General features: G+C 39.6%; 1 protein-coding gene across 5 annotated transcripts; it reads left to right on the top strand.

The window, feature by feature from the left end:
* Positions 1-626: 626 nt before the first annotated feature.
* kmt2ba (lysine (K)-specific methyltransferase 2Ba) lies at positions 627-26,953 on the top strand. 5 transcript variants are annotated; one of them, XM_028461557.1, is made up of 36 exons: positions 627-1,039; positions 2,255-3,632; positions 3,955-4,121; positions 4,583-4,684; positions 5,000-5,156; positions 7,109-7,382; positions 7,751-7,812; positions 7,934-8,167; positions 8,267-8,361; positions 11,071-11,871; positions 13,270-13,383; positions 13,519-13,665; positions 13,907-13,999; positions 14,495-14,612; positions 14,710-14,823; positions 15,311-15,501; positions 15,589-15,690; positions 15,816-15,926; positions 16,116-16,192; positions 16,725-16,894; positions 17,006-17,073; positions 17,422-17,556; positions 17,631-17,789; positions 17,893-18,010; positions 18,095-18,173; positions 18,267-18,427; positions 18,895-19,056; positions 19,151-21,368; positions 21,524-21,619; positions 21,767-21,876; positions 22,401-22,523; positions 22,609-22,861; positions 22,960-23,070; positions 23,186-23,269; positions 23,556-23,685; positions 25,623-26,953. In XM_028461557.1, exons 1-36 carry the CDS (start codon positions 737-739, stop codon positions 25,896-25,898), a joined length of 9,093 nt encoding a protein of 3,030 aa, XP_028317358.1. In that variant the 5' UTR covers positions 627-736; the 3' UTR covers positions 25,899-26,953. The 5 variants fall into 5 exon arrangements, with proteins under 5 accessions (XP_028317358.1, XP_028317360.1, XP_028317361.1 ...); XM_028461559.1 differs by having other exon boundaries at positions 4,586-4,684; positions 25,623-25,898; XM_028461560.1 differs by having other exon boundaries at positions 11,338-11,871; positions 25,623-25,898.
* Positions 26,954-27,908: the final 955 nt, after the last annotated feature.

Raw genomic sequence — 27,908 nt, 5'->3', positions numbered from 1 at the left:
GTGCATGGACTTTTAAAAAATGGTGCCATAAGTTGACACAAGTGCAATAATATTTTCATCTTGGCCACAAAATGAAGATGAAATTAATGTAAGGTGATACAAAGAAAATAAAATGGTCTGCTCCAGGAGACAAAGAAAGTCAAGCTGTGACCTGTGAAGAGTCAAGAAAGTTTATTCCCTGACATGAGGTATAAACTTGGTCGTGGGAAGGTGTTGAAAGTGGTGTTTGAAATTGGTTTTGCAGGAGACATCTTAAATGTAATCTAGTTTCTTTAACTGTTTTGCCACTCTGAAAAACCAACAAATTGGCTTTGATCATCACTAGTTACCTATAATACACTTTTTGTGGTTCACTTTTTTATGGCCTATTTGTATATCATGCACAGTAAATATTTACCACATTGATTTACATTACTGTATTTTCCAGCTTTAAAAAAAAATATATATATATATATATATATATATATATATTTTGATTGTAATGGTTCTGTGAATTAATAATATAATATAATATAATATAATATAATATAATATAATATAATATAATATAATATAATATAAAGTGACGTTCTCAGTCTAGTCGTGCAGTGTGTTGTCCTTATGCAAAGGTGGTTTTCCCATGATGCCTCTGCGTCTGTCTCTATCTGGCGCCTTCCTCTCACTGCGGTCCATCTTGGCTCTCAGACCGTCACAGTTTCCCTCCGCCTTCCAGCGGTGTGTGTTGTTGTCGTGAAGAATGGCGGCATCGGGCGGCAGATTATCATCTACCACGGCCAGTGCAGGCCACAACCTTGTAGCCCCAGCCCGGGCTCGTTTCCCGGGTCGGCCGTGTGGGGCTCGCAGCAGGCTGCGTACGGAAAAGCGCACTAAACACCGAGAGCTCGGTGTAGATGGCGGAGGGCTGGCTGCTGGAAGGCCGAGGCCTGTAAACATCGGACTTGCGTTAAGCGAGGATCCATCTTTGCTGCGGCTGCTCGGCTTGGCGGAGAAACACGGCAAGAAGACTGTCGCGGGGTTCGAGTCAAGCACCAGCGAAGAGGTGAGTAGGTTCACATTAGCGTGGTAGACAAAGGGAAAACGGGTTATTATATTAAAGTGACTGGTTTACGTCAAAAGAGCTACATTTAAGACTGGGTCGGGAAACTACTTAAGCTAACGTAGTTAGCAGTATGCTAGCACTGCTAACGAGTCGATTTGGCGTTGTAGCTATCAGCTTTATTAGCAGGGTGTGCTTCTATAAGGCTGAGTTGGGTGAATATTATATCTTGTTTATGACTGCATATATCTGCACTGCCCTGGTTGCAGTGACACTACCGCACTGTCCGCCGTCCACAGACATGAGCGATGCCTGGAGTTTAGCACATTTTAACTATGTGGACTTCAACTTGGGCAGTTCCAGTCTGCTTTGTCGTAGAAACGACGAGATCTTTTTGTTCATGTGGCGTAAATACGATTTGGTAAAGTCAGGCTCCCAGCCTTTGCTGATGACATCCTCTGGGTTGTGTGTTGACGTGGTTTAAAGTGTAGTTTTGCTGCTTTAAGCTAAAGACATCAGTATCCTCACCTGAGCAGGCAGATCGAGAGCGCGGATGAAACAAGATTAATAAATGAATAATAACTAAAGAGCAATCGACAACAACCCTAAGTTGAAAACACAATACAAACTTCGCTCAGTTGTAGTTGGGTTAAAACATAGGTAACATAAAACCCCACATTGAATTAAGTGTTTATTATGATAATCTTATAATAAATGATCAGACTGTCAGTACAAAAATGTACTAATTACATGAAAACGACTCTAAAAACAATAGATTTTTTTTATTACAATATTTCATCATCCATTGTCTTGTAAAGCGCTTAAAAGAATTACAATTTTATTATTATGACAAAAAACTTAAACTGTTGTGTGTTGCAATGCTCTTCATTCAAAGACGTTGCATAGACCAGGATATGTGGGATAAAGGTTACTTAAACTATGGCCTCAGCTTTAACTGTTTTTGCCATCTACTTAATGGTTTTAAAGGGATTCTCCACTGTTTTTTTTTTTTTTTTTTTTTACAAATGTGGCTTAAAATCTTTGAAATGTCCTTATTAGAAGATCTATGTCTAACAAACGCATTATTTCGCAACATATTCGTTTTATTACCTTTTAAAAATGGGACTTGTTTACTGTTTCAGAGCCTGTGCACCGCCATGTTGAAATGATGTCATTTTGGTGTCTACTTAAGTATTTTTACCTCTTTTTTTTCTCCAGGAGGAAGAGGGAGCTTTCTCTGGATTTGGGACATTGACAGGTCGACCACAGAGAACTTCATCCACTGTTTCTCAACCATTAACAAGACAAGCAAAAGCTCCCCATGCTTCTGGCCAATCCTCACCTGTCAAGCCTCTGATTGGGAAAATTGTGCAGAAAGCCTCAAAAGAGGAGAAGGTCGAGTGTTCAGTAAAGAACAGAGCGATACCTAAGGGTGTTGTTAAAGTCCAAGGAAATGAGGAAACGTCTCCAGAAAAATCAGAAAAGCAGGCCTCAGGTACACGCTCAGTCAGAGGATCTGCAAAGCCAGGCACCAAACAGGACAAGGTTCTGAGCACGTTTACAGAAGCAGGAAAAAGGGATCCACGGAGGGTGAAACGTGATGGCGATGTGTCAGACTTCTCAAAACAATCCCAGACAAAAAACTCTGAAAAACACGCACGTGGGTACACGAGACGATGCACATCCCAGGAAGTTGCATTGTCGTTTACATCTTTTTATAAACGACAAAGAAAGAAAAGGGCCAAAGGTATGGGAGCATCGCCGGAGGCTGGAGCAGAGGCTGGTGCTCAAAGTGGAGACGAGGCAGCAATGCCACTCGATTCTAACGCTTCAGATGTCACAGAGAAAAAAGTGCAGAAAAGACTGCGCAAGTCTGTGTTTGGATACCGGAGGAAGCAACCACAAAACGTCTCTCTCACCAAACATTCAAAAACTGCTCAAAGTCGTCCACGTCGTATTTTTTACACATACGTACCTGAGGCAGTTCCAGCTATAGGGATACTGGACAGTAGCAAGCAGCAGATCCTGGATCAAAGTCTCACTCCAACAGAAAGCAAACCATTACAATCAAGCGCTGCTGATTCATCTACCGCCGTTACAACTGTGCGGTCTTCCCGGGTCATTAAAACTCCAAAGAGGTTCTTAAATGAGGAAATGATCCACTTTCCAAAAGGCTCTCTCGCAACATGGCTGAAAACTCAACAGCAAGAAGACGGGAAGCCAAACACCTCTCCACATGACTTGGGTCATAAAGGCAGCTCCAGCGACTCGATCTCTGTGTTTGATAGCCAATCAGCCACTTCAAGGTTCCTAAACACACCAATTCCAGGCACTAGCCGTATTGAGATCTACCAGAACCTTAAGAAGCTGACTTTAAAGCTGGCAGAGAAGAAGAAATGCCAAACCGAAACGCAGGATGATCTTTCCGATCATGAAGATGCTTCAGCATCTCACATCAGGAAGAAACGCAGGTCCAAGCTCACAATGGAGGAGCTGGAGACCCCTGCTGCTGTCAGGAAACTTGCTGTGAGAGTGAACACGGATGTGGTGCTTCCCCCACAAGCGCTGCCAGGGGATACCAGCAAAGATGCTTCAGGTAATTTCCTGAGACGTAGTTTCTTATGAACTTCATGAAAGTTTGGCTTGATTGGATTAAAAAAGATTCCAACTGTGGGACCTTTGAAAGAGAGAAACTGTAAATAAAATGTCTGATTTATTTTTAACAGTTACTTGCTAAATTGTTGTTCAATTATGAATGTATATTTCAAAAGTTGTAGGTAATTATTCATTTTCTTACTAATATCTCAGAACTGTGTAATTGCCAGACATTTTATTGAATAAAATAAAAAAAATAAAAAAACATTAAATATGATTGAGTAATGTAAAATGAGTGATAAATGTTACATTTTCTTTCATAGATGCCCCGACAAGTGTGACTGTAAACATTCCTACATTGTCGGAGACCAGTGGGCAAAGCCATCGCGTTGGTCTCAGCGGGGCCAATAAGAGGATGCTCCACCTGCTCAAGAAAGCCAAAGTCCAGCTCATTAAGATTGATCAGCAGAAGCAGCTCAAGTTGTTACAGGTAAGACATGGTTCTTTTCCATATTGTCCAATTTAGATGTTGAAAGGCTCACTCAAGGCTTTTTAAATTGTAGGTGTAAAAAGTTTAGTTATTTTGATATGAGCTGTTAAATGTTTGCTGGATGAAAAGTCTCGTTCATGAGAATAAGATACTATTCTATGCAGTTCATGTTTGTTTGGGAGTAGGTGTGATGTATTAAACAACTTGAATATCAGAATTAGTATTAAGTTAATTGTAGAGGCAGATGGTTGATTTCTATTGCCAAATCTTCAGAGCAGTCATCCCATTTTGATGTTATATTGAGTTTAGTGAGGTATTAGCTGGGGAATGCTCTGATTTAAACCTTTTTCTTATCAACTTATTTTCTTTTTCATTTTGTAGTCGGGCTGAAAATTAAGCTTTAGGTAACAATTTAGGTAAAACAGCTAACTGAGGTTACATAATTTTTGTCTTTAATACAGCAGGACGGCTCTCAGGAGTCAAAAGATGCACAAGTGCCAGTGAGTGACACCAGAAGGAGGAGGAGGAGGATTGGAGTCACTCCAAAAGAAACAGGACCTCAGGTAAAGCTTTCTTGGTAAAATCATCATTTTGTGCGTGCCTTTTGTTTGTATTAATTCTATTATGTTTTAGTTATTGTTAAAACAAAAAAATCATCCATTTTGTCCTGCAGCACACCAATAATAATATTAATCACATTAAAGACCATAAACACGTTTGTTTTTTTAACCAGTTTTACAATTTACATTTATCGATTCTGTGCTTTAGCTTTTAGATTTATGAGGTACTTTTCACAAAGTTGATGTTCCTTGTAAGCACTTTAGAAACTTGAGATTCTGTACTCAATTTCTTTGTTTCTTGGTCTTCCTGGTATGCAGGCGCATCCTCTCGGTGGTCCAAGGATCAAACATGTGTGTCGAGCAGCAGCGGTTGCTTTGGGGCAGCCTCGTGCTTTGGTGCCAGATGATATCCCACGACTCAGCGCTCTGCCACTTCATGAGAGAGAGGGCATCACCTTTTCCCCTGTAACAGAAGGTAAAGGCCAGATATGGACTTTCTTTCTTAGTCAGGATTACACTGTAAATATGCAGTAATAGTGACAGATGCTTAAAACCAGTGAATCGCACAAAATGCCCATAGAAGGGAATGAATATGTAATTATAATTGTATAGCATTTAAATACAAGGTTTTTTGGTAGATCAAAATTGCACATTTTGTTGTTTCGATCAGTAATGTACATAAATTGGAGAGTAATTCATAGCTGTTAATGTGTATAAAAGTAAATAGTGTTTGTGGATGTGCAAGCCATTTCTTACCATTAGAGATCTTTGGTTAAAATGAAGAAAAAGTGCCATAATACAATAGAGATGTTTAATTAATGAAAAGTTTGAATAATTTTGATTATCCCATGGGAATTACTTAGAAAGTAAATTTTTCTGAGCACGTGTTACTTCTAAAAGATATGTTCCCTTCAAGTTTACATCCAAGTGTGTTACTTCTGTTTAAATGGTAAGGTTGTAGATAATGGGGACAATGTGACAGTCTATTTTCAGCACCATCTGGCATTGTAAATACTGCAAGCTAAGGCAATGGCAATCATACATGGCCAGATGGTTGTATTGGCATTTAATGTGATTTATTTTCCCCTTTTTTTTAATTCTCTCCATGTGAGCGTTACACATTGACATGGTGAAATATCGTCTCCTCCATATCGTCACAGAATCTGTTCGGGCACTGACATCATTTCAGATTAACCTACTCTACGTATTCAAGTGCTCAAATTTAAGTGCAAAAAATATATATATTTTGGTGTCACTTTTGGAGCTCAGTCCCTTACGGATTCATGACACCCTTGCCTTCTGTTCATTATAAGAGGATTTTAAGGTTTGGCCAGCAGATGGCACTGTTTTGTTTTTATTGAATTAACCAACTCTAAACACATTTCCATCATATTGATCCAGTGGTTCAGCTTCAGCAGGCTTTGTTTTCTACATTCTTAGACAACATTTATTAACTATTTCTTCCCTTATATCAATATTGCCATTGTATAACTTCTAGCTTGGTCAGGACTTTTTTGCAAAATTTGTTTAGTGTTCACAATGGTATTGATAATTATTGCTTCTGGGTTGTGATTCATGCAAAAAGGATAAATACAGAGTAGCCGTGCTCTAAGGTAGGTTTTCAGTCCGAACTTCTTTGCAATGCCTTTGATTTTCTTTCAGGTGATTTTCTCATTTTACAAAATTGATGCTAAAATCTCTTCATCGTATAAACTTAAAATTTACCATGTTTGAAACCGTAGATACAAATTTCTGTAGTTTTAGTCATTTTTATAGGTAATTAGCACGCTGAGCAAAGAAAGAGATGCTTTGTTAGTTCAATGTAGTTGTAACTAAAATTTTTGCCAGCAAAAATATCTTTTGTCACACACAGATTAGCCACCGCTGTTGGAAAGCTTTACCCAACACTGGTCAAGTGAGCATCACTCAGTATGAGGTGAGGAAGTGCTGTTTGACAAATATTGGACTCACTCAACACATTTAGTGCCAGGAGCAGAGGGGACGCTCTCACAGAGTTACTCAGGTTTTTAAATGATTATTTCTATAAAATTTGTCCCCACCGACCGGATTGCATCATGTCCGACATTGCTTTTTGTACGTAGGCCTCTTGGGGATGCTTTTTAATTTCCCAATGTAATGACATATCCTTGTTTTTTCAACCTCCTGACTTGACTGTAGAAGTGTAGATCATTGATTCCCAACACTACATGAAACAGGAAGTAGAAACCAACCTTTCTTATTGGACAAATGTTCAGTAAAATAAGTTTCCCTCTCAAATCACTTCAGTTTGATGTGATGACTTCTACAGACCAAGTTATAATCCTGGCATCCCCAGATGTCACCTGACTACCAGATCATATTAATATAAAGTTAATTCAAATGAGGGCTGGTACTTGGTTTCTAACCCCCTGGATCTCTTGCCTGCAGATGTGGCAGATGACGATGATGACAGGACTGAGCAGGGCACGGCCCAGTGGGCTGTCCCTCAGGAACGCATCCACCACAAGAGGAGGGGGAAAGGCCGGGGCTTCCGCAGGTACAGACAGAGAAAGTTCCTCAGTCAGTTCTGTAGCGGTGGAATGCGATCCCGACGATGCGGACGATGCACAGGCTGCATGGTGGAAGAGGACTGCGCACGATGCATCAACTGCTTGGACAAGCCAAAGTTTGGGGGGCCCAACACAAAGAAACAGTGCTGCATGTAAGTTGTACATCAAAACAGACTACCACTAAACACTGGTTCAGAGAAATATCTATTGCACCGTTCAGATTTTTTTTTTTTTTTACCTTTTCCTCAACACTTTTAAAACTGTACCTTTGTTTTGGTCAATGCCAATTAATTTAAGATATATATACATGTGTAAGATCCAAAGGCATTTTAATCTATGCCAGCCTACGCACAGTCGTCGTCGCTCTGTTTTAAAAAGGGAATCCACCACACAGCTTTTATTGTGTGCTATTGAGCTTAAAAAACAGACTAAAACAAGTAAAATATTGAGGCAATTGCATTCCAATAATCTGTAGGAAAATGTAATGACCTAACAATTTTTTTCCCCCTTTGCCTTTCAGCTACAAGAAGTGTGACCGGATTGAAAAAGCCAGGATTAAGCGCATCATTAGACCTTTTAAACGTATGTTTTACATAGAGCTCCAGGCTCTGCTCATCTCCTGATATATGTACTTCTCGCTCTGCTTGTCTGTTACTGGTTTTAATTATCATCATAAATAATCATGAAATATCTTTTCTCTAAGTCAAAGCAAGGCGTTTGCTGACCCCTCCATCAAGCGGTGAGGATGGTGATGAGAATCTAGAAGAAGCAGGCGAAGGATCGTGCTCAGACGCCTCAGGAGTCAGAAAGAAGTCTCTGCGCAAAATCACACCACGTTCCTACAGCAGTCTGCTTAAATCTGAGTCTGAAGAAGGAGAAGAAGAATCAACAGATGAATCAGCATTGAAGCCATATGTTGCACCTGTGAACAAACAAAGTAAGTCAAATCTTTTCTGTTTTTTTGTCAATGCAACACATTTATTTGGAGTGAAGTTTCAGTCTCTGCTGCTTTATGTTGAAAATTGCACTTCCCAAGATGGTGGATCACTGCAGGACGAGCCACCAACCGAGAGTATGAAGCACCGCCGGTTGTTCTCCAGAGGATCCTTCAACCGAGCCAGAACTTCCAAGGTACAAACATAACGCTGGTGTGCTTCTTCGTCTTTAACTGTCCACTTAAGCAAGCCTGGATTAGATAGTATTTTTGGAAAACAGTTTTTGCATAGAAACAAAAAATCTGAAGACGAGATGATTTTGAGTCGGCACTTCCCCTTTCTTTCGCTCGTTGTTTTGAAATAATTTGAATTTGCGATTTTTTTTTCCTTAATATTGCGATTTGCGAGCTTTTGTCATTTATTTTTCAATGATCATAAGCAATAAATCAATTTGTTTCATAGTAAACAATTTCAGATTTATTTTAACTTTAAATTAATGTAAAATATAAATTTTAAAGCACGTATTACAACAATAAAGCAAACAAATCTCTGGCTTTACCTTTTCACCATATCTAACTTCACATTTCATGAAACATGTAAACATGTCGACTGCACTTTTTAAACACTCTCTGAACTTAACAGGGCAGTCTATAAATAAATAAAATAAACAGATAAATGTAAAATAAATAAATACATAAAGTTTACTAATATCCAGTCAGTAATATCACACATACTAAAGTGCAGGAAAAGTAAGGAGAACTCATATCTGCTTTAACCAGTTGGACGTTTTTTAGGTAAATCCAACTCCCAATGAACTTAAAATAAATTATTTGGGGTGTAACGATACACAAAAATCACTCAGTTTTGAGGTCATGGTTCGGTTCATTTTCGGTACAGTATGGAACAAAATGCAAAACATAAATTTGCTTGTTGTTTATTTGAAACTTTAGTAAACGAACAATGTATTTAACATACAAAATATGAAAATAATGTAAAAAAAAAAAAATACAATACTTGTAAAGTGCTGCCTGGTAGTAATATTCTCAAACAAAAAATCCATTAAATATTATAGAAATGATCTCACAGCTTAACAGCTTTTAACAAACAAAAAGTACAGCACAGTTACAACATGTAGCCCTTGGTTTAGACCTTCAAATTTTTGGCCAAAAAAATGTACTTGTCCACATCATCTGCAGTAAGTGCATATCTGCTGGCAGTTACAAATGCAAAACATACATTTTCTTGTTTATTCAAAACTTTAGTAAACCAACAATGTATTTAACATTATACAGAATATGAAAATAAAAAAAATAAAAATAAATACTATACTGTTGTAAAGTGCTACCTGGTAATAATAATATTCTCAAACAAAAAATACATAAAATAAGCTCCTCACAGCTTGTTAACAGCTTTTATCCGCTGCAATAAAGACTCTGAAGGCAGTTGTTATAGCTTTGGCTAGTCAGCTGCGTTTGCATTAAGACTGTTTTCTTTCTTATCGCAGTTATATTCTCATTTCAAGTGAGTTAGCATGTTCGTCGTGTTCCCGGAAACATACCCAATCTCAGCTGAACAATGTCGACACACTGCCCTCGTTTTATCCACTGGTCTTTCTCCGTTGCAGTATTTCACCCGGAAGCCAAAGCAGAAGACTTTAGCGACAGGGGAGGGCCCTCCAGCTCTGGTTTCTCGCTCGCATTAGCCATGACATGCACGGGCTGCAGGCGGAAGTAAACACAGGCAACTTTCGTTCCGTTCCGGAAACTCACCCGTGCACAACCCTGTACCCGAACCGAACGTCCTGTACCAAAACGGTTCAATACCAATACATTTATTGTTACACCCTTATAAATTATTACTAAAAAAGAAAGAAATTACAGCCTTTGCATTTTATGATATCTCGATAATATCGCGAATGCAAGCAATTAATCGTTCATCCTTAGTCTGCACCCAATTCACTATTTTCACATTTTACACATAATGAAACCTTTTAAGTTCCTCGTCACAAACCTTCTGCCTCAGACTTTTTTTTATTTCAATCTCTGCATGTACTCGACTCCTTCTATATGGGGGGTTTCTGTGTTTGGGACAGCTTTCTCTTGATACTTTTTTCTCTTTTTTTTCTCTATTTTTGCTGGTAGCCTTGACTAGATTGTCACTTTAATTTTACATTTTTAGAGTTTTACAATTTCATTTAGAAGATGCTTTTATCCAAAGCGATGTGCAATACAAGCAGAGTTTTGGAACTTTCTCAACATCCCACAGTGATGACCCTCTGATTAAAAGCCTGCTTCTTTTCATATGACATTAAGGCCATTACCATTATTAATTCTCTTCTTAACATCTTATTAAAACACACCTCTCTCTGTGTTTTGAATAATTATTGCTTAATGTTTGAACAATGCTAAAAATACGAACCTATCTGTATTTTTTCATAACCTTTAAGAAAAATTGCAAGAAGTGGACGAAATGTTCTTACCTTATCTATTGGTTTGTAAAGTTACACTGAATGATTTTTTTCATTCATCCTGCGCACATTTGCAGATATTATTTATTTATTTATTTTTTACTGTAAATGCTTGTTATTGATAACTTAATTTTCTTTTTGTGTATGAATGACATGAGTTTGTTTATCAAAAAAGGCAATTTTTTGAATACCATTTCCTGCTCTTTTGCGGAAACCCAATTTATGTCATTTTAATGTACATCCTTGGTTTTAAAATAGGAGCTGTTGAGGTACTTTGCTAACCAAGCCTGCGTTTGTTCCTGTATGTGTGTATGTCTTTTCCTGGCTGCAATTCTTCTAAAACTTTATCTCCTGCCAATCACCGCCTCTGCATGCTGCTAATTTTCCTGTAACGTGGTAAATCTTGCTGGTTGGCTTAGGCAGTCCCCTCCTCCGCAGGCACAGGAGAACACAGAGGAGCCCAGAGAAAGTTTCCCCGAATCCCGACCACCCAGGACCCCTGAGTTGGAGCTGCAACAGCAGCAGCCACAAATACACTTGCACCGTCTGCCTGATTTAATGCTGCAATCTGCTTCATCTATTCAACCCCCGTCGCCCCAGTGTGTGGATGAATGTGTTGCATGGTCACATCCACCTTCGACCCAACTTGAAACACAACCCTCTGTATCCTCTTCATCTCACCCCATTGAAAACTTTCCTCCACAGCTTCCCCTGCCTGAAACACATCTCAGAACAGACTGTCCACAGAAAACGGTCCAGATCCATTTGCACCGTTTACCCAAGTCAGTGATGCACTCAGCCTTGCATTTGCGCAAATCCATTCCATTGTCACTGTTTGAAAAGCATCCAGAATTCACATCCCAACCAGCTATAGCAACGATACCACAGTTGCATTTACAGGGGATGTTCTCAGAGGTTTCAGAAGAGACACACAAATCTGACATTGTTAAAACTCCTGCATGTGCTGAGGCAGTGCAGCCTCAGATGGTCACGCCAGACTCAGAATTACAGGAGGCGCCACAAGCAGAGCCTGAAGACGGAGGAGCAGAGGACAACATCGAGGGTTCCTCTACAAAAGAGAAGCTGGTGCAAAGTTGTCAAACAACTGACCATCACTGTGTCCTTCGTTCCCAGAATCCCGCTGAGTTCGCATCAGCGAACCCCCTGGCAGGGTTACCTAATGGATTTCCCCAAAAAAGCGGGTTGCAGAGCAGGCACAAGATCCGTGTGGACTTTAAAGTAAGTGTTAACGACTGTTTCGGTGTTTAAACGCACTGGAGTGTCTCATAAACTTATCTCACAGCTTTCTAGCACGAGCATCAAATCCCAAAGTTTCTGCAATTGTAATGTATCATTAATGTACATTTCAGTTTTATTTAAAATTTCTCATCAAATTTCATCAGGTTTTAAAAATAATCTCATTTGTTTACTGTACATTAATAGATTTTTACTATTGTGGATTTGGTACATGAATAGTGATTTCACAGGATAATTTTTTCATTTGAAAAAGCCTTTACTTAAGCCATTTTTATTAATTCACTTAGTTGATACAATTTAATTTGGTTGCAATACTGTAACTAGGGTATTCATTTACAACCTTAACTGTTAAACTGAAACTTGCTGAAATAACACTACAAACAAGTTGGCAGCAGTCTAAAACAAAGTCCAACCCTGGAGCACTGCAGTCATGTGACAAATCAATCAACAGTTTCTTTTGAGAAAGATTATTATTATTCTGGATACAGTGGAAAGGGAAACTATAAAAAAAATAGTTATATTTTGTTTACATTGTAGGGAAGATATTATGTAATATTATATACATAAATGTAATTGGAGCCTAAAGCCACAAAAATTGCACCGCTTTAAAAAGAAAGTAGACTAACATAAGACCTCTTTACATTGTGTATAAGACGAAACTTCGGACATTTTTGAATCCTTAAATCTTTTGATTAAAGTAAAAGTATTTTTTCTTCATGTGCGTATGTAAATTTGACTGTAAATATATATGTTTTTATAAACAGGTAAATGTGTGAATTGTATACACGATATTGTAGTAGTTGTATGGAGTGCACCTATCAATAAAAAGCAACTGGCCGTCACTGTCTGTAGAGCCGAGGCAGCAGCAGAGGACTGTCTTACACTTCCTCTTTTAGCAGGGCTAAATTAAAGCTGTTGACATCTTAAATAACCCTACATTCTGGGTGAATTCATCATTTAGGAACTCCCTAAGTTGATACTTTAAACCGTAGAAGCGGCGCTGTCTATGATACGCCCGGAGAAAAAGTGATCAGCGCGCACACACCCACACACACACACACACACACAGACAGACAGACAGACTACTGTCGCGTTATGAACACACCATACAAAACCCGTGTAAACAAACAGAGCAAGCCGAGGAAATAAACTAGTGTGGGCATTTAGGAATTGAAAAATTCAAACATCTTTGTAAAAGTTCCGGAACCGGACGTTAGGAACTGGTTCCTATTTGGAACCGGTTCTTGGTGCCCAACCCTATACATGAATGGTAGTTAAGTTGATAGGAAGCTTTTTCAGCTTCATTGAATAGGTTTATGAATTTAAAGATCAATCAAAAGCCCATCATTTTATTCATGCTGTGCATCCTCTGTCTACCAGGAGGACTGTGCTGTCCAGAATGTGTGGCTGATGGGAGGCCTCAGTGTTCTCACATCCATCCCAAACACACCACAACCCATCTGTCTGCTTTGTGCCAGCAAAGGCCGGCATGAGGTGAGTTTTCTCTTCAATACTGGCTAAAAAAGCCAGTCTGCTATGGAGCTCTTACAATGGAGATTTGTATACTTACTTTTTTAATGATGCACATCTTGGTATATCCGGTAATTTTTTGCTTGTCACGCCCCTCAGATGATCTTCTGCCAGATCTGTTGTGAGCCTTTCCACAGTTTCTGCCTTTCACCCGAGGAGCGCCCCCTGGAGGAAAACAAGGAGAACTGGTGTTGCAAACGTTGCAAGTTTTGTCACGTCTGTGGAAGGAAAAGCAAAAGCTCAAAGGTTGACCAGGGAACATGACTTAAGAATGCACTTGTCATATGTAACGGTCATTGTTGATATTTGTGTATCTCGATAATTGACACCAAAAAGTCTTAACTGTAGAACCACTCATTTGTATTTAATGAACATTTATTTACCATAATCATTGCAGCTCTTTGCAGGCGACGATGGAAATGTAAAACTATCAATGAGAGTTGCCTCAGAGTATTTATTGTGCATTTGTTTTTTTTGTCTGTTGTAGCCGGTGCTGCAGTGCAGGCGATGCCAGACCTCCTACCACCCCTCCTGCCTGGGGCCAACGTATCCTAAACCGATGAACTGCAGCCTGCCCTGGGTACACGTAAAGAAACAGTACATTACTCAACACAGAGAGGCTGTGCTTATAAAAAAATATTTAAAATTTTTAGGCAGATGTGAACTAGAAATGCTTTCTATATTTCCCCCCCAAATTAAATGGCAGAACACAAAGTAATTGGATGAAAATGTAAATCAGATTTTTTTATTATTGTTATTATTCCTACTGGTACACTTATAAAAACTTAGATATTTATTCCATCAGACTTTAACAAATGTAGCAGTTATCATCCATTTTAGCTAAAACAAACAGTTACATATACAGACTACAACATGAACAGGAAGCAGCCAAACTGTTACAAATGTGTGGTTTTGGAAAACAATTTAATCTCTGTCTCCCAGACAAAGGTTTTAAAAAGGGCATTATTGAATTATTACTACATGGGTCCCAAAACAGTTTGAATAGCAATTTTTTACCACATCTGCCTTAAACATTTGCTCACAATTAAATTATTCCTTGTTATTGTTTATGCAGGTGTGTATGACATGCATTCGCTGTAAAAGCTGCAGCGTAACTCCTGGAAAGGAGTGGGATATGGCCTGGAACCATGAGCAGGACCTTTGTCCTGAGTGCACCTCCCTTCACAAAAAAGGTAATAAACACACACGAGTGACAAGTGAAACAATGTTGTTATTGTTGAAATTCTGAAGGTAGAAATGAGTAATATAACAATGACTCTAACCCATCAGGGAACTTCTGCCCTGTGTGCCACAAGTGCTACGAAGACGGCAGACAGCCCTCAGAAATGATTCAGTGCTCAGACTGCAATCACTGGATTCATTACAGTTGTGCAGGGCTTACAGGTAACGCCTTTTAATTACAGTGCTTCGTTGTAATTAGTTACATTTAAGATCATGTTGATCATTGCACACTACTTTGAGCAGTTTTTTTTACTAAATTATACCTGCAAGAGTGCTTAACATTTTTAATTCAATTTCCCACTTTTTTCCTTCATTTTTTGCAGTAATTTTGTTTTTCACTGTATAATGCTGATGTGTAACAAATAATCTAACAGAATAATCTGCAGATTCAGAATTCCAACCACAATTTGTCTACATTATTAAGGTTTCAGTTGTTTTTAATGGTGCTTATGATTCACAGCTAAAATATTTCTGGGTTTGAATCCTGGGTCTATGTGAAGTTTGCATGTTCTCTTTGAGCGAGTATGAGTGACTAGATTAATGGTAAATGCTTGTGTGTCTGTCTGCTAGATGATAACAGTTCATTATGAATATAAATATGAGATTGATCAGACTAGGATTTAATTGTTTGCCTTGGGAAATGTTGCAGATGAGCTGTTTGGGCAGCTCTCCACTCAGCTGGGAAAAATGGATTTCACCTGCTCACCTTGCAGTCAGTCCCAAACAAATGATGGCAGCCTGAAGGAAAAACTGCAGAGCCAGCTATTGGCAGGGTTGGAGGAGGTGCTCACATGCCTCCTTTCCTCCAGTAGCTTTCAGCACCTTATCATCTGTGAAACAGTAAGGAGAAACATGTACCAGTGTTGTGTAGAATCCAATGAAAATGAGTTTGGGTTGCTGATGGTGATTGGGTTTTTATTTGTTTAGTGTCAGGAATCAAGTGATGCACTACTTAGTAATGAGGAGCAACCCATCTGTGATCTAAATGCTGTGCAGAGGAAGTTTGAAGCAGGCGGTTACACCTCAGTAGTGAGTAAATGATTTATTTGTTTTTGATATAATGAAAGTAACTTCCATGTTTTTGTGTAAATGTTTTTGGTTACTGGGAAAATCATCACCACTTTCTTCTTCAAATCTCCGACTCTCTTGTCTAGAAATTTTTTCATGCAGACATCATGTCTGTATTGACAACTTGTTTGGGGAAAGAGGAGCTTTTAGCAGATGACCAGAAACCAACCACTCAGGCTAAATTGCACTACATCGATGTAAGCAACTTTTTTTTTCCTTCACATTCATACTTTATACAAACTTTATCCACCGAAGGAGTTTTGTGTCCCAAATTTACATTTATCCACCACTTATTTAACTTTTTTTTTTAAATTGTCCCACATTTAGTTGGGTGTGTTTAACTCCAAACTGCTGCTGATCTCACTTAATTTTTCCTTCTCTAACAGGTGATGAAACGGGTTTTCAGCTGGTTTGCTGCTCTCAACTCTAAAAAGTTGAACATGAACTCTGAAGAGTTTCCAAGGTAGGTTCAGATACTTAAAATGTTTAAGTCCCAAAACATGCAGAGCATTATTTGCAATGTCATGTTAGTGCTAAGCCTAAGTGAAACATTCCAACAAGTGCCCTTGATTATGTTCATCCATAACTACATTGTTCCACCATCTTTGCCAAGACAGTTATTAACCAGCAGCATTCCACCACTTAGCAGTAACTCAGTCACTGGACGTACGAACCCATGTAACTACATGCACTTGTATGCTTGACTGTTGAAGCAAACATGGGATAAATCCCAAGTTCTGGTTTAGGTCAAGACCATATCAGGCAGAAAGAATCATCATTTATGACTTAATGTGACACCCATTTATATAAATTGATTTATTTTATTTTTTTTGGGGGCATCATTAAAGGTGCTGTAATCTTTATATTGAATATGATGCATTTGGCATTATTGGTTATTTTTTTCCCTACTGGTTGAGTGAACTGAAAGTTAGCTCAGACTTGATTAGATGATGAGGTGTTTCAGTTGCTTTAGTTTCTGTTGTCTCTTTTTTTAGTGGAATGCTTCCTGAGGCCGTTCTTCCACCATCCCTGGAGCACAGCTATGCACAGTGGTTGGAACGCACATACCATCTGAAAGAGTCCAGAGCTGACCAGACAGAGAAAACAAACTCTGTGCTCTTTTCTGTCAAGGCACCACAACCCGGCCTTCCTCAATTTCCACAAGGTATGCACACTTTGATCGCCTGGTCATCATGAGCCCTTTTAAACATGAAAGTAGATCTTATGTATGCAAAGTTTCTTGTTGAACTGCATAACCTTGTGCATTGTTTTTTAGAGTCTCTGAGTGGGGAAGACATGAGGCAGTGTGCCTTGTGCCAAGAGTATGGAGACTCTTCACCTAGTGTGAGTTCAGCTCTGTATTCATTTAATTTTCAAATTCATATTTCAGAGGACTTGTAGAATATCGCCTGGTCAAATGCAGGTTTGTTTTTTTTTCACTAAATTTAAAGGGCATAAATCACCCATTTTATTTTTCTGTAATTTTATGAGTTTTAATAAAATAAGTAAAATAAGAACTACATTTCCATCAGATTTCAGCAAACTGAAATTATATGCATGCTGATTAAACCAACATGACAACCAGCCTGATATTTGATGAAACTGTCAGTTGTAATCCTTAAATGATTGTTTTAAAAGAAAATATTATTAATCCTGTTTTTAATTGTTACAACTGGATTCTTGTTCTGACAGGAAGCAGGCCGGCTCCTATATTTGGGTCAAAACGAGTGGGCTCATGTGAACTGCTGTATCTGGTCTGCAGAGGTGTACGAAGACAAATGCGCTCTTCTACAAGTGCACAGTGCTGTCTCCAGGGGGCGCAACCTTGTAAGACATCATGGCAGGCTTTGAATCCTTCTAAAGCTAACAACTTTAACAACTCACTTTCTTCTGTCGAGCAGCGCTGTGATCATTGTTGGCAGTCGGGGGCCACCGTGGGCTGCTGTCTCTCCACCTGCCAGAGCAATTTTCACTTCATGTGTGCTCGTGTGCAGAAATGTGCATTTCAGCAAGACAGGAAGGTTTACTGTTACCGACACAGGGATCTCATCAGTGCAAAGGTGTGATGAAATGTATATTTACATTAGACTGCAGTTTACACCTGCTTGCCACACATCAGCTGCGTTTTTTCCTTGAGTATTGATCATCTGTAATGCCTTCCAGATGGTTTCTGGAAAAGGGTTTGAAGTCCCGCGGCGGGTGTATGTGGACTTTGAGGGGATCAATCTCAAGCGAAAGTTCCTCACGGGCGTGGAGCCAGAATCCATAAACATGACCATCGGTGAGCATATTTGAAAAGTCTGTGATTCCCCTGGTGGATGAAACAATATTCCTTGGTATGCTCAGCATGTGTTTTTCTTTGCAGGCTCTCTGCAGATTCAAAAGCTGGGTGTACTGTCAGAGTTATCTTCAAACGGGAGGATGCTCTATCCTGTGGGATATCAGTAAGTGCTCTCTGTCTTTTTCCATGTAAGGCCTTCTACTTTGTCTTTTTTGACTTTATATTAATGATATAAGCATGTACTTTTGTTGTCTAGATGTTCTCGGTTGTACTGGAGCACAGTGGATCCCCGTAGACGCTGCAAATACACCTGTAAGGTGACTGAAGTCAGCACGCCGCTCCCAGGCGAGGAGCAAGACCCAAAGTGGGACCAAGGAGAAAACCACACCATTGTGCACAGTCCCAAATGTCAGAGAGGTGATTCACTTTTAATATAACAATACTCTGTTACTCCTCAAAAACATTTTACACAGGATCTTGTTAGAAATAAATATATATTAATCCACCAATCTTCATGCTTTATCCCCATTGTGCCCTGTGCTTCTATCAAGAGCCAATTTTGCCCTCCTTACTGATCATCTGCATCAAAAAACAACAGATTTCTGCCTTTAGTCAGCTTTCTTTTCAAAAATACAGTTACTGTGCCCACATTACTTCAGGTGCTTGTCGTAGTCTGCAACCCGTAAGACCATGGAGGTAAAAGCATAATTGGCATTTAACGTGAGTTAAAAATAAAATCGTAAAGGTTCTCAAGGTTTCAGGGTTGCGTAAACTGCTCCAGACCCAAAACTCCAGCACTATGAGCGAGAAGCTCAAAGCAAATAAGGAAAGAATAGCAGTGAAATAACTTTGAATAGTCATCTCCTTTTTCTCTGCTTTGCCAGATCTGGAGTCTCCAGAATGTTTTAGCTCATCATCCAGTCCATTAAAGTCCACTACTCCCTCCCCCACCTCCAAGCTGCATGGCACAACTGGTCCTAAAAGTCCAGGTTACAACCAGACTAGGAGACCGGCTGGAGGATCTTCTCGTCCTCTTCCTTCTCCAGGTGATGACTATATTTTTATTATTACAGCGTTGTCTGTTTTTGTATTTTGGTGTAATAAATACTTACATCTGACTTCACTCTGCGGTGCCTTCAGGATCTGCGCCTCCCAAATCACATCACATCCTGACTCTGAGGGACCTCGAGGACACTCGACGCCCTAGAAGGCTTTCATCAAGAAGCCGCCGTAGTTCTTTATCAGAGAACGACCCTTCACTTCTGATAACCCATCGATCTGGATCCTCCATCCTCTCCAAATGTAGCTTGTTTGGCTCCCCCCCTAGATCTTCGATTTTAGGTTCTACCTCACCTCCGGCCTCCCATCAAAACTTATCTACATCCTGGAATTCTCCTCCAAGATCCAATTCCAGACTCTTTGCTGCAACGTCGTCACAGCAATGCACCACCACCCATTCCCCCAGAGGGCGACAGAACTTTAAAATCACCACCCCAGTCTCTACTGAAGTTCCTCAAGACTTTTTGGCCTCATCTGAAGCAGAAGATGCGGCCATAGCCACAACAAATGGGATCTCCCTCGCACCTGATCATTTAGAGGAGGAGGTCGCTCACCTGATGGCTCAGGAGCTTCCATACACTGTGTTTGACACTGACCCAGATGTAACATCTATGTTGAATGCTAAACTGGAGTTTGATGAGAACATGCTCACTGAAAATATGTCACTTCACTGCAGTGCTCAGGGTAGTAGAGGAGAGGAGGGAAGTTCAGTGCAAGACGTGGAAATGCATGGAGATAATCCAATAAATGATGCTGAAGACTCGAGTTGTTACATAAAGTTTTCCCGCACTGTGATTTGTGACACCACAAATGAATCAACAGGTCAGGCATCATCAGAGCCCTCAATCTCACAGCTGGATGGGGCTGATGGAGACTCGGAGAGCGACGAGGGTGAGGGTGTCGAAAATAACACCCAGGAAGCGGACGACAGTGCAGCTCTCACAAATACACCAACAAAACAACTGTCTGTGGCTCTTAAGAGGCTGGAGTCAGTCTACTTGGAGTCAAAATCAGAAGATGAGCTGAAATCCGAAGAGCAGGAATGTTTTACATCATCTGTGGTTATGGAATCAAGCAGCAACCTCCCAGTCCATGAGGAGGAGGTTGTGATTACCTCGGAAACAGCTTTTAAGAATAAAACGTATTTGGACTCTGCGACAAAGAACGTTGTCCCTGTCAAAAACACCTCAGCCGACCACCCAAATAAATGCACAGATAATGACAGTGACGAAAGCAACTCAACAACTGACTCGGTTGAAGGTTTCAAAGATGATCTAACTGATCCTGATTACACACCAGAGGCTGAAACCAAGAAATTAACTTTTTCATCGATGAAAAACATCTTAGTGGCAAAACCCAGCCCATCAAACGATAGTCGCTCTTTGCCCAAGCCAAGCTTCTCACTGCAACCAAATCTCAAACTGCCTCCAGCTCCTCGTCAGTCACTGAATAATGTATCTGTTCCCAGGGCTAATCTCTGTGTGGTTCCTTGTCCGGTCACATCCCCCATTGTTCTCAACAATTTTAATGTCCTGCCCATTCAGCCGGGCACCACAAGGGCAAGACCCTTTGCCATCCGGTTGAATACCAACACCGCAAAGCCTCAGCAGCAGCAGCAGCAGCAGCAGGTGGTGACTCAGGCAGAGGCCAGTAACTCGTCACTTCCTATCACTCCTGCCCCTCAAGTCCTGCTGGTGAATCGCCAAGGGCAGATTCTGATCAAAGACCCAAGGTCCAACACCTATCAGGCCCTGCATATGAATTCTCCATCGTACAACAAAATAAGTCAAATCGCCAAAATGCTTCACAGTGCTAACAGTGCACGCCAAACGGGTTCTCGAGTCATCCCGACACCCACAAATCATAAGATGCCAGACAAAAAAATAGTCTTCAAAATAATTAGAAAAACCGAAGCTCCTGCACCCTCAGCTGGTGTGAACGTGACACAAGCTCATAAATCCACTTGTCCTGACGTTGTGAAAAGCACAATTCATCATGACATCAAACAGGTGAAGGGGCCTCAAGGCGAGGAGCCAAGGACGAAACCCATCATCCTCAGCAATGCTCGACAGCCAGTGGCCAGAATCCCACGGCCATCCATATTAAAGGTCAGAGAGGACTCCGATCACACCACTGCTGCACGTTCAGTGTCTCCCAGTGAACCTCTGAAAGAAACTGCTGCACCACAGCGGAGAGTCAAGCGAGTCTTGTCACTGCCTGAACGAACAACCAGGAAGAAATCCAAGATAGACTTTCTGAAGGATCCATCAAGTGAAGTGAAAGAAGTTGCCACCGCTAGGTAAGAACAAAATATTTACATCAAAAATAGGCCTGGATGATTTGAGAAGGGTAAAGGATGTTTTGACAGCAATAGTCACTTTTGTACGATGCAGGCTTTGAGTATCTGAGATGAATGAAACTGTCACAATGGAACATTTTATCTGTTTTTGTCAGCAGCGTGAGTGAGGGGAAAATGAAAGACTCGCTGGACCAAAAGGGTTTGACTGAACCACTCAGAATCATTGCTCCACCAGCTCCATCATCCAGCAGGTCAGTGGTGACGTTGTTGTAATGCTTTGATGAAGATTAGCCTTTCTCACTAAAGATATGGAAAGTGGATTGAACATGAAATTTCTGTCTTCTTGAAACTTATGGCTCTAATTGATGAAATTGACGCTCTTTCCCTTTGTTTCCCAGGGTTGGGAGATTTCTGCCATCCGCACAAGCTAGCAGTCACCCTCAGGGTAAAGTGCACATGTGGGTCAGCGCTCGGCACGGAGACCTCACTGAGTGGGGCCCCTATTCAGGTTTGTGTCCAAGCCTTCAAAAATAGAAAATTGTGTGTGTGTGTGTGTATGCGTGTGTGTGGAATATAGACTTTGAGCTAAAAGACCATCTACATCAGTGCTCTTTGTAATGATGTGCTGTCTACATATGAGCAGCTGTAAGAACAATCCTGTATCTTTTCTGGTGTAATTAAACCAAACATGTAATTTCCACTCTCATCCTCCCCCAGGCTGAAGTGTGGCCACCGCTGGTCTACATTGAATCTTTACTCTTTACTGGCTTTTATTTTAAAATCAATCTCTTACAAACAAATATCCACAGAAAAAAGCAGAATGTGTTGAAATTAAAACAGCAGACACCATTTGTTTTATTATGTTATTCCATTAATTGCCATGTACTTATTGAATAGGTGGATCATAGTGGTCAGCTGGCCTGTTAGTGTTAAAGACTGAACATCAGAGCACAGCAGTTATCAACAATTTCATTATGATGCCTTGTTTGGTTCCATGATTTGGTGGTACTTAAAGTTTGTGTGTTTGTTCAGGCTTTAGCTCTGAAGAAGAAGTGCCTGCTCCAAAACACAAGAGAACATATATGAACCAGCCTCATCTGCGTTTTGAGATCACCAGCGATGACGGCTTCAGTGTAAAGGCCAACAGCATAGAGGGTGAGTGCTTCTTTTTTGTTTTTATCAGTGAACAAATTACTTATTTTATGTGTGTGACCCTCCTCTTTCCTCTCTCCTCCCTCAGTTGCCTGGCGTGCTGTCATCGACGGCGTCCTTGAAGCGCGTGCAGGTTTCCACTTGAAGCAGCTTCCTCTGGGTGGTATGAGCGGGCCGCGTGTGCTCGGAGTCATCCATGATGCCGTCATCTTCCTGCTGGAACAGTTAGAGGGCGCCGCCAACTGCAAGCGGCATCGCTTCCGATTCCACCGGTGTGACAACATCGAGGAGGAGCTTCCTCTCAACCCTAGTGGCTGTGTGCGAGCTGAAGTTTATACACGGTACAGACGTGCTGCTTTATGTCCTAACGTATAAATAAAGGTGTATTCTGGATTTTTTAAAATTAATAAGCTTCTTCTGTTCCTGTTTCCCAAATTAGGAAAGCCACTTTTGACATGTTTAACTTCCTGGCATCACAGCACAGAGCACTCCCTGACATCATCGGCCCCTTTGATGAGGAGGAGGATGAATTTCCTCTAAAATCATCCAGGTTAGTGCATTTAATTTGACCCTTGTTGTTTTATCAAAGCATATTTTATAAAACAGCTTCTCAAGTCTTCCCCAGATGGAGCTACTTTAACAATAATGTGTTTTTTTTAATCCAGGCGAGCCACCAGCAGTGAACTTCCAATGGCAATGAGGTTCAGGCACCTGGAGAAGATTTCCAAAGAGGCAGTCGGAGTTTACAGGTAAAAACTCAACTTATTTCAGTAGTTTTTCTAACATCACAAAAAAGTGGGGCTTTACATTGGTTTTACTTTATCTGCTGTAGTTTAAAAGACAAAACAAAAGTAAATAATCAGATCAAATGAAAAATAATTTAATTGGTGACTCCACTGCACTCTACTTTTGGATATAAATCATTGCTTAGGTAAACCATGCGGCAGTATTTCCTTTAGAAAACCCAGACTTTGTTTCCTCTGCAGATCCTGATTAACTTGATGTATTTTACTAAATTATCTGCACTCATTCCAGGTCTGAGATCCATGGTCGTGGACTTTTCTGTAAGAGGAACATCGAAGCCGGGGAGATGGTGATCGAGTACGCAGGCACAGTCATTCGTGCCGTCCTCACCGATAAGCGTGAGAAGTATTACGATGGCAAGGTTCGTAAATGTCATTCACAAAGAAGCATTTTTTTTTTTTTTGTCATTTTTATTTTCAATAGCAACTGTTTTCTCTCAACCTTTAACTTCCTGTACCTAAACTACGCTGTCAATGACTCGTGTCTGATGGCATAACAGACAGCTTTGGTTGACAGATGCCTCGACTAATAAACAACCTGCTCTGTCAACATGAGATATTGCAGTGTTGAAGGCAGTACAATCATTTTCCACAGTCGTGATGCATCGTAGATGGTTCAGTCTGGCTCTTCTGTATAATGAATCTTTTATTTATAATTTAGTTTTAGATTTCATAAAAAGCAAGACAACATTACAAATTACAAATGCTTTGTTTGCTGGTAATAAAGTGAATCTTCTGACACTTAATAACAGTAAGAGAGTGAAGAAGTTAATGTTCAATGTTCTGTAATGTTATACATGCACTCACTTCAATCAGTTTTTCTCAAATGGGGGTATGCAATGGCTTGAGAGAGAGGAAAATTAACAAATGCAAGCATTAAAAATATGGGGTTTTATGTTTATATTTAGTTAAAAATTTTAATCATACTGACTATTACCAGCAATTCACAAAATGGCAATAAATACAGAAAATAAGAGAAAAATATATATGAACAGACAAACAACAACAACATACATTAAATGACACAAAAAACACACAAAATTATGTTAGAAATGATCTTGATTAGAAGAAGAATTGAAAATACACATATATATAAACTTTAAAAATAATCTGTTTAGGAGGCACTAAATACTGTTTCATTCCACTTATTTACAAAATGAGATTCTTTAAAATGTTTTATTACTCATTCATTCCATCATTATGTTCTATTAGGGATGTAACGATTAATCGTAAGGCAGTTAAAAATCGATTCATAGGTATCACGGTTGATACCGATTTTCTGAAAATTGAATCGCTGTACTTTTTTTATCCACAAGTGTAGGCGGTGGGCGGAATCTGCTAATACTTTCTTTCTGGCTGTCTTCTACTCTTAAATATGTGAATAAATGATTCATTGCCCCTTTAGCACTGAAAGAATATCTGTAATATTACTTGAATATCTGTAAAAGTCATGTTTTTCTATTAGCTCTGTCTGCTAGCATAGCTTCTCTTCTTCACTGCAAGATATCTGCATGCCAACCGACCACTGAGTTAACAGCGCCCTCTGCTGGTCCAAACAAATATGACGTAAATTAGTGCAATCACGGTTTTTTTTTTTTTTTTAAAGTCCAATTGTTTAGGCACAAAATACATTTTCATTTGCAATTTTAAAAGAAAAAGAACTATTATGCAGTTTTGCATTGTTTATTTTAGAACCAGAATTTAAATTAATAGGCTTCATTTTCATTTGTGTTATTCCTTTATTTATTTCATTCAAGATTTATTTTTAGTTAAATTGCATTGTTTTGAATAGTTTATCAAGGAATTCTTTTGACAATGAAAAATAAAAGGAAAATAATACAGTATTTTCTAGTTTTTTTCCCAAAAAAAAAATTTGTCTACTGTCCCATTTTGTAAAATAAATCGTGAGAGAATCGTATCGTGAACCCAGTATCGTGAATCGAATCGTATCGGGAGTTGAGTGAATCGTTACATCCCTATGTTCTATAGATATTTTTTTAACATAATTCTGAGGAAAATGTAGTAGTTAGATATAAGGGGGTACTTGCAATCAAAAGTAAGAGAAAGGGGTACTTGAGCCAAAAAGGTTTGAGAACCACTGACTTAAATCAATGCGCATTTGTTTGCGACTACGTGGCAATGCATTGATTCAGATATTCATTTTCAATGCTTTTGTTACTCGAGCCTTTGCTCTAACCATATTTACCTTATTTATTCTCCTCATTGGTTGTAATTATAACATTCCCTGCAAGTGTAACCGTCACAGCTAACTGGGGTTTTCCTTGTTGCTTTGCTTCAGGGCATCGGCTGCTACATGTTCCGCATCGACGACTTCGACGTGGTAGATGCCACCATGCAGGGTAACGCCGCCCGCTTCATCAACCACTCCTGTGAGCCCAACTGCTACTCGCGTGTTATCAACGTGGACGGCCGCAAGCACATTGTCATCTTTGCCCTGAGGAAGATCTACCGCGGCGAGGAGCTCACCTACGACTACAAGTTCACCATAGAGGACGAGAGCAACAAGCTGCACTGTAACTGTGGCACCAGGCGCTGCCGCCGCTTCCTCAACTAACCACAAGCCTTCACGTGATGCACTCATAAAAGTCAGAAGGTTGTTCATGTCAACACTTCTGTCTCTTAGCTTTCCTGCTTTAATTTATTGACCAGTGGATGGTGGTGTGTGGTCATCCATGTGCAGCCCCACAAACCAGTGAAGAGCCATATTTCAAAGTAAATGAAGTCTGCTGTTGTTTTTTTTTTTTTTTTGTTTTCTACTTCTGTTAATTACTCTATGCTCTGTTGTTCAGTTTCCCCTGTGTTCTCTGCACTCTGCTGGTAACTGCTAAAGGATTAGACTTCCAACAGTGCCCCCTGCTGGTCACATGTGACTCAAACCAAAGGGTTTACCTGCTTATTTAACAACCCATGACACTGATATTTTAGGTGCTAGTGAAAGAAATTTCCTTGTTAAATTTTTCACCATCTGTCACACAATGTACTTTTTTTATCTGTGTAAGTTGGGTTTTTTCCTCCCCACTGGTTTTCTGTGTTTTAAACTTTCTATGAGAGATTTCTAGCTGGAAGGCTCAGACTAAACTCAGCAATCTCAGCATTGTGAAGTTTTTTAATGTGTGTGGGTTTGGAGATATTTGATCAATAAATATGAAATGAAAGACTTCTGTTAAGCTTTTAACTCCCACTTTGTAAGTATAGGCCAAACAGCAGAAATGTAACTTTTGTCCAGCATGTTCTTTGTAAGTTAATTTTCAAGTGTTTGTTTTCTGCACTCACTTCACCCTGTATTCTCTTGCTACCTCTAATTTAATCAACAATCTTCCCCCTCATTTCTAAACATTACTTTAAAAGATTAACACGACACATTACTATTAGGTTGTAAATTTTTCTATTGCCATTTTGCAACGGCAGCAGTTCCAGCATACATGCAATTTGAAATCTGTGGATTTTTTGTAGCATTCAACGCTAAATTTGATGTTAAAATCTGTTACGTCATGAGCTCTTCATGGTTCTTTACCTGTACATAGCTGTAAAAAGTATTTTTTTACCTACAGTTTTTGAGATTAATGTTCAATAAAATTGTAAATGTTTGGCTTTCCCTCCAATTTTGCTTCTGAGTGTATTAAAATAATTTAAAAAGCATTTGTGCAGCCGTGTGTTAATGAGGAGTCCTGCTGTGAATGTAAAGCTTCACTTAGTTAATGAACAGCCTTCTTTGCACTGTAGTCAGTTGGGGAAAAATGTGCACCAACGGCTCAAACCCCATTAACCTTCTGAAGAACTGCTGTAGCACCATGACTGTAGATCCTCCAGTCCTGAGGCCTTGTTTGTGCAAAGTTAAGTCAAATCTTTAAAACTTGAATGTTTTCTGTCACATAAACATCCTTTAAAATATTTCTGAGGAGTGTATGAATTAGCATTTAGGACTGATGTTGCCAAACCTGCTTTGCTCAGTCCATTAATAATGCACTCGACTCAATATAAAGCAAGTGACAACAGTCATCTCAGAACGCTTAACAAAATATAAAGTCCATAGTAAGAAAGAACCCAACAAGATCCACATGGACAAGCATTTAGCAACAGTTTGAAGAAAAAAACTAGTTAGTATTCTGGCTGCAGCATTCTGAATTAACTGCAGACTTTTTAAGGAGTTACTAAGACATACAGACAGTAGGGAGTTACAATAATCCAATCTTGATGTAACAAATTCATGAATAAGTTTTTTCGGCATCACTCTGGGCCAAGATACTCCTGATTTTAGAGATATAATGGAGGTGAAAGAAAGTTGTCCTTGTGATTTGTTAAATATGAAAGTTAATAGTTAAATCAGTATCAAAGATTATGCTTAAGTTTTTTTTACCGTAGTACTGGGTGACAAACAGTGCCATCCAGAGGCACTGTTTGCTTTCATAGTTTATCTCTGAGGTGTTTTGGACCAAAAAAATGACTTCGATTTTATCCTGGTTTAGAAGGAGAAAGTTACAGCTCATCCAGAATGTGATGTCTTTAAGACAGGCCTGGAGTTTTCATAACTGATAAGTTTTGTCTGATTTCATAGACAGATAAA

This window comes from Gouania willdenowi, chromosome 11, assembly GCF_900634775.1.
Source record: "Gouania willdenowi chromosome 11, fGouWil2.1, whole genome shotgun sequence".
Lineage (NCBI taxonomy): Eukaryota > Metazoa > Chordata > Actinopteri > Blenniiformes > Gobiesocidae > Gouania > Gouania willdenowi.
The sequence above is the reverse complement of the archived record's forward strand: the minus strand, read 5'-3'. Positions and strand labels throughout refer to the sequence as shown.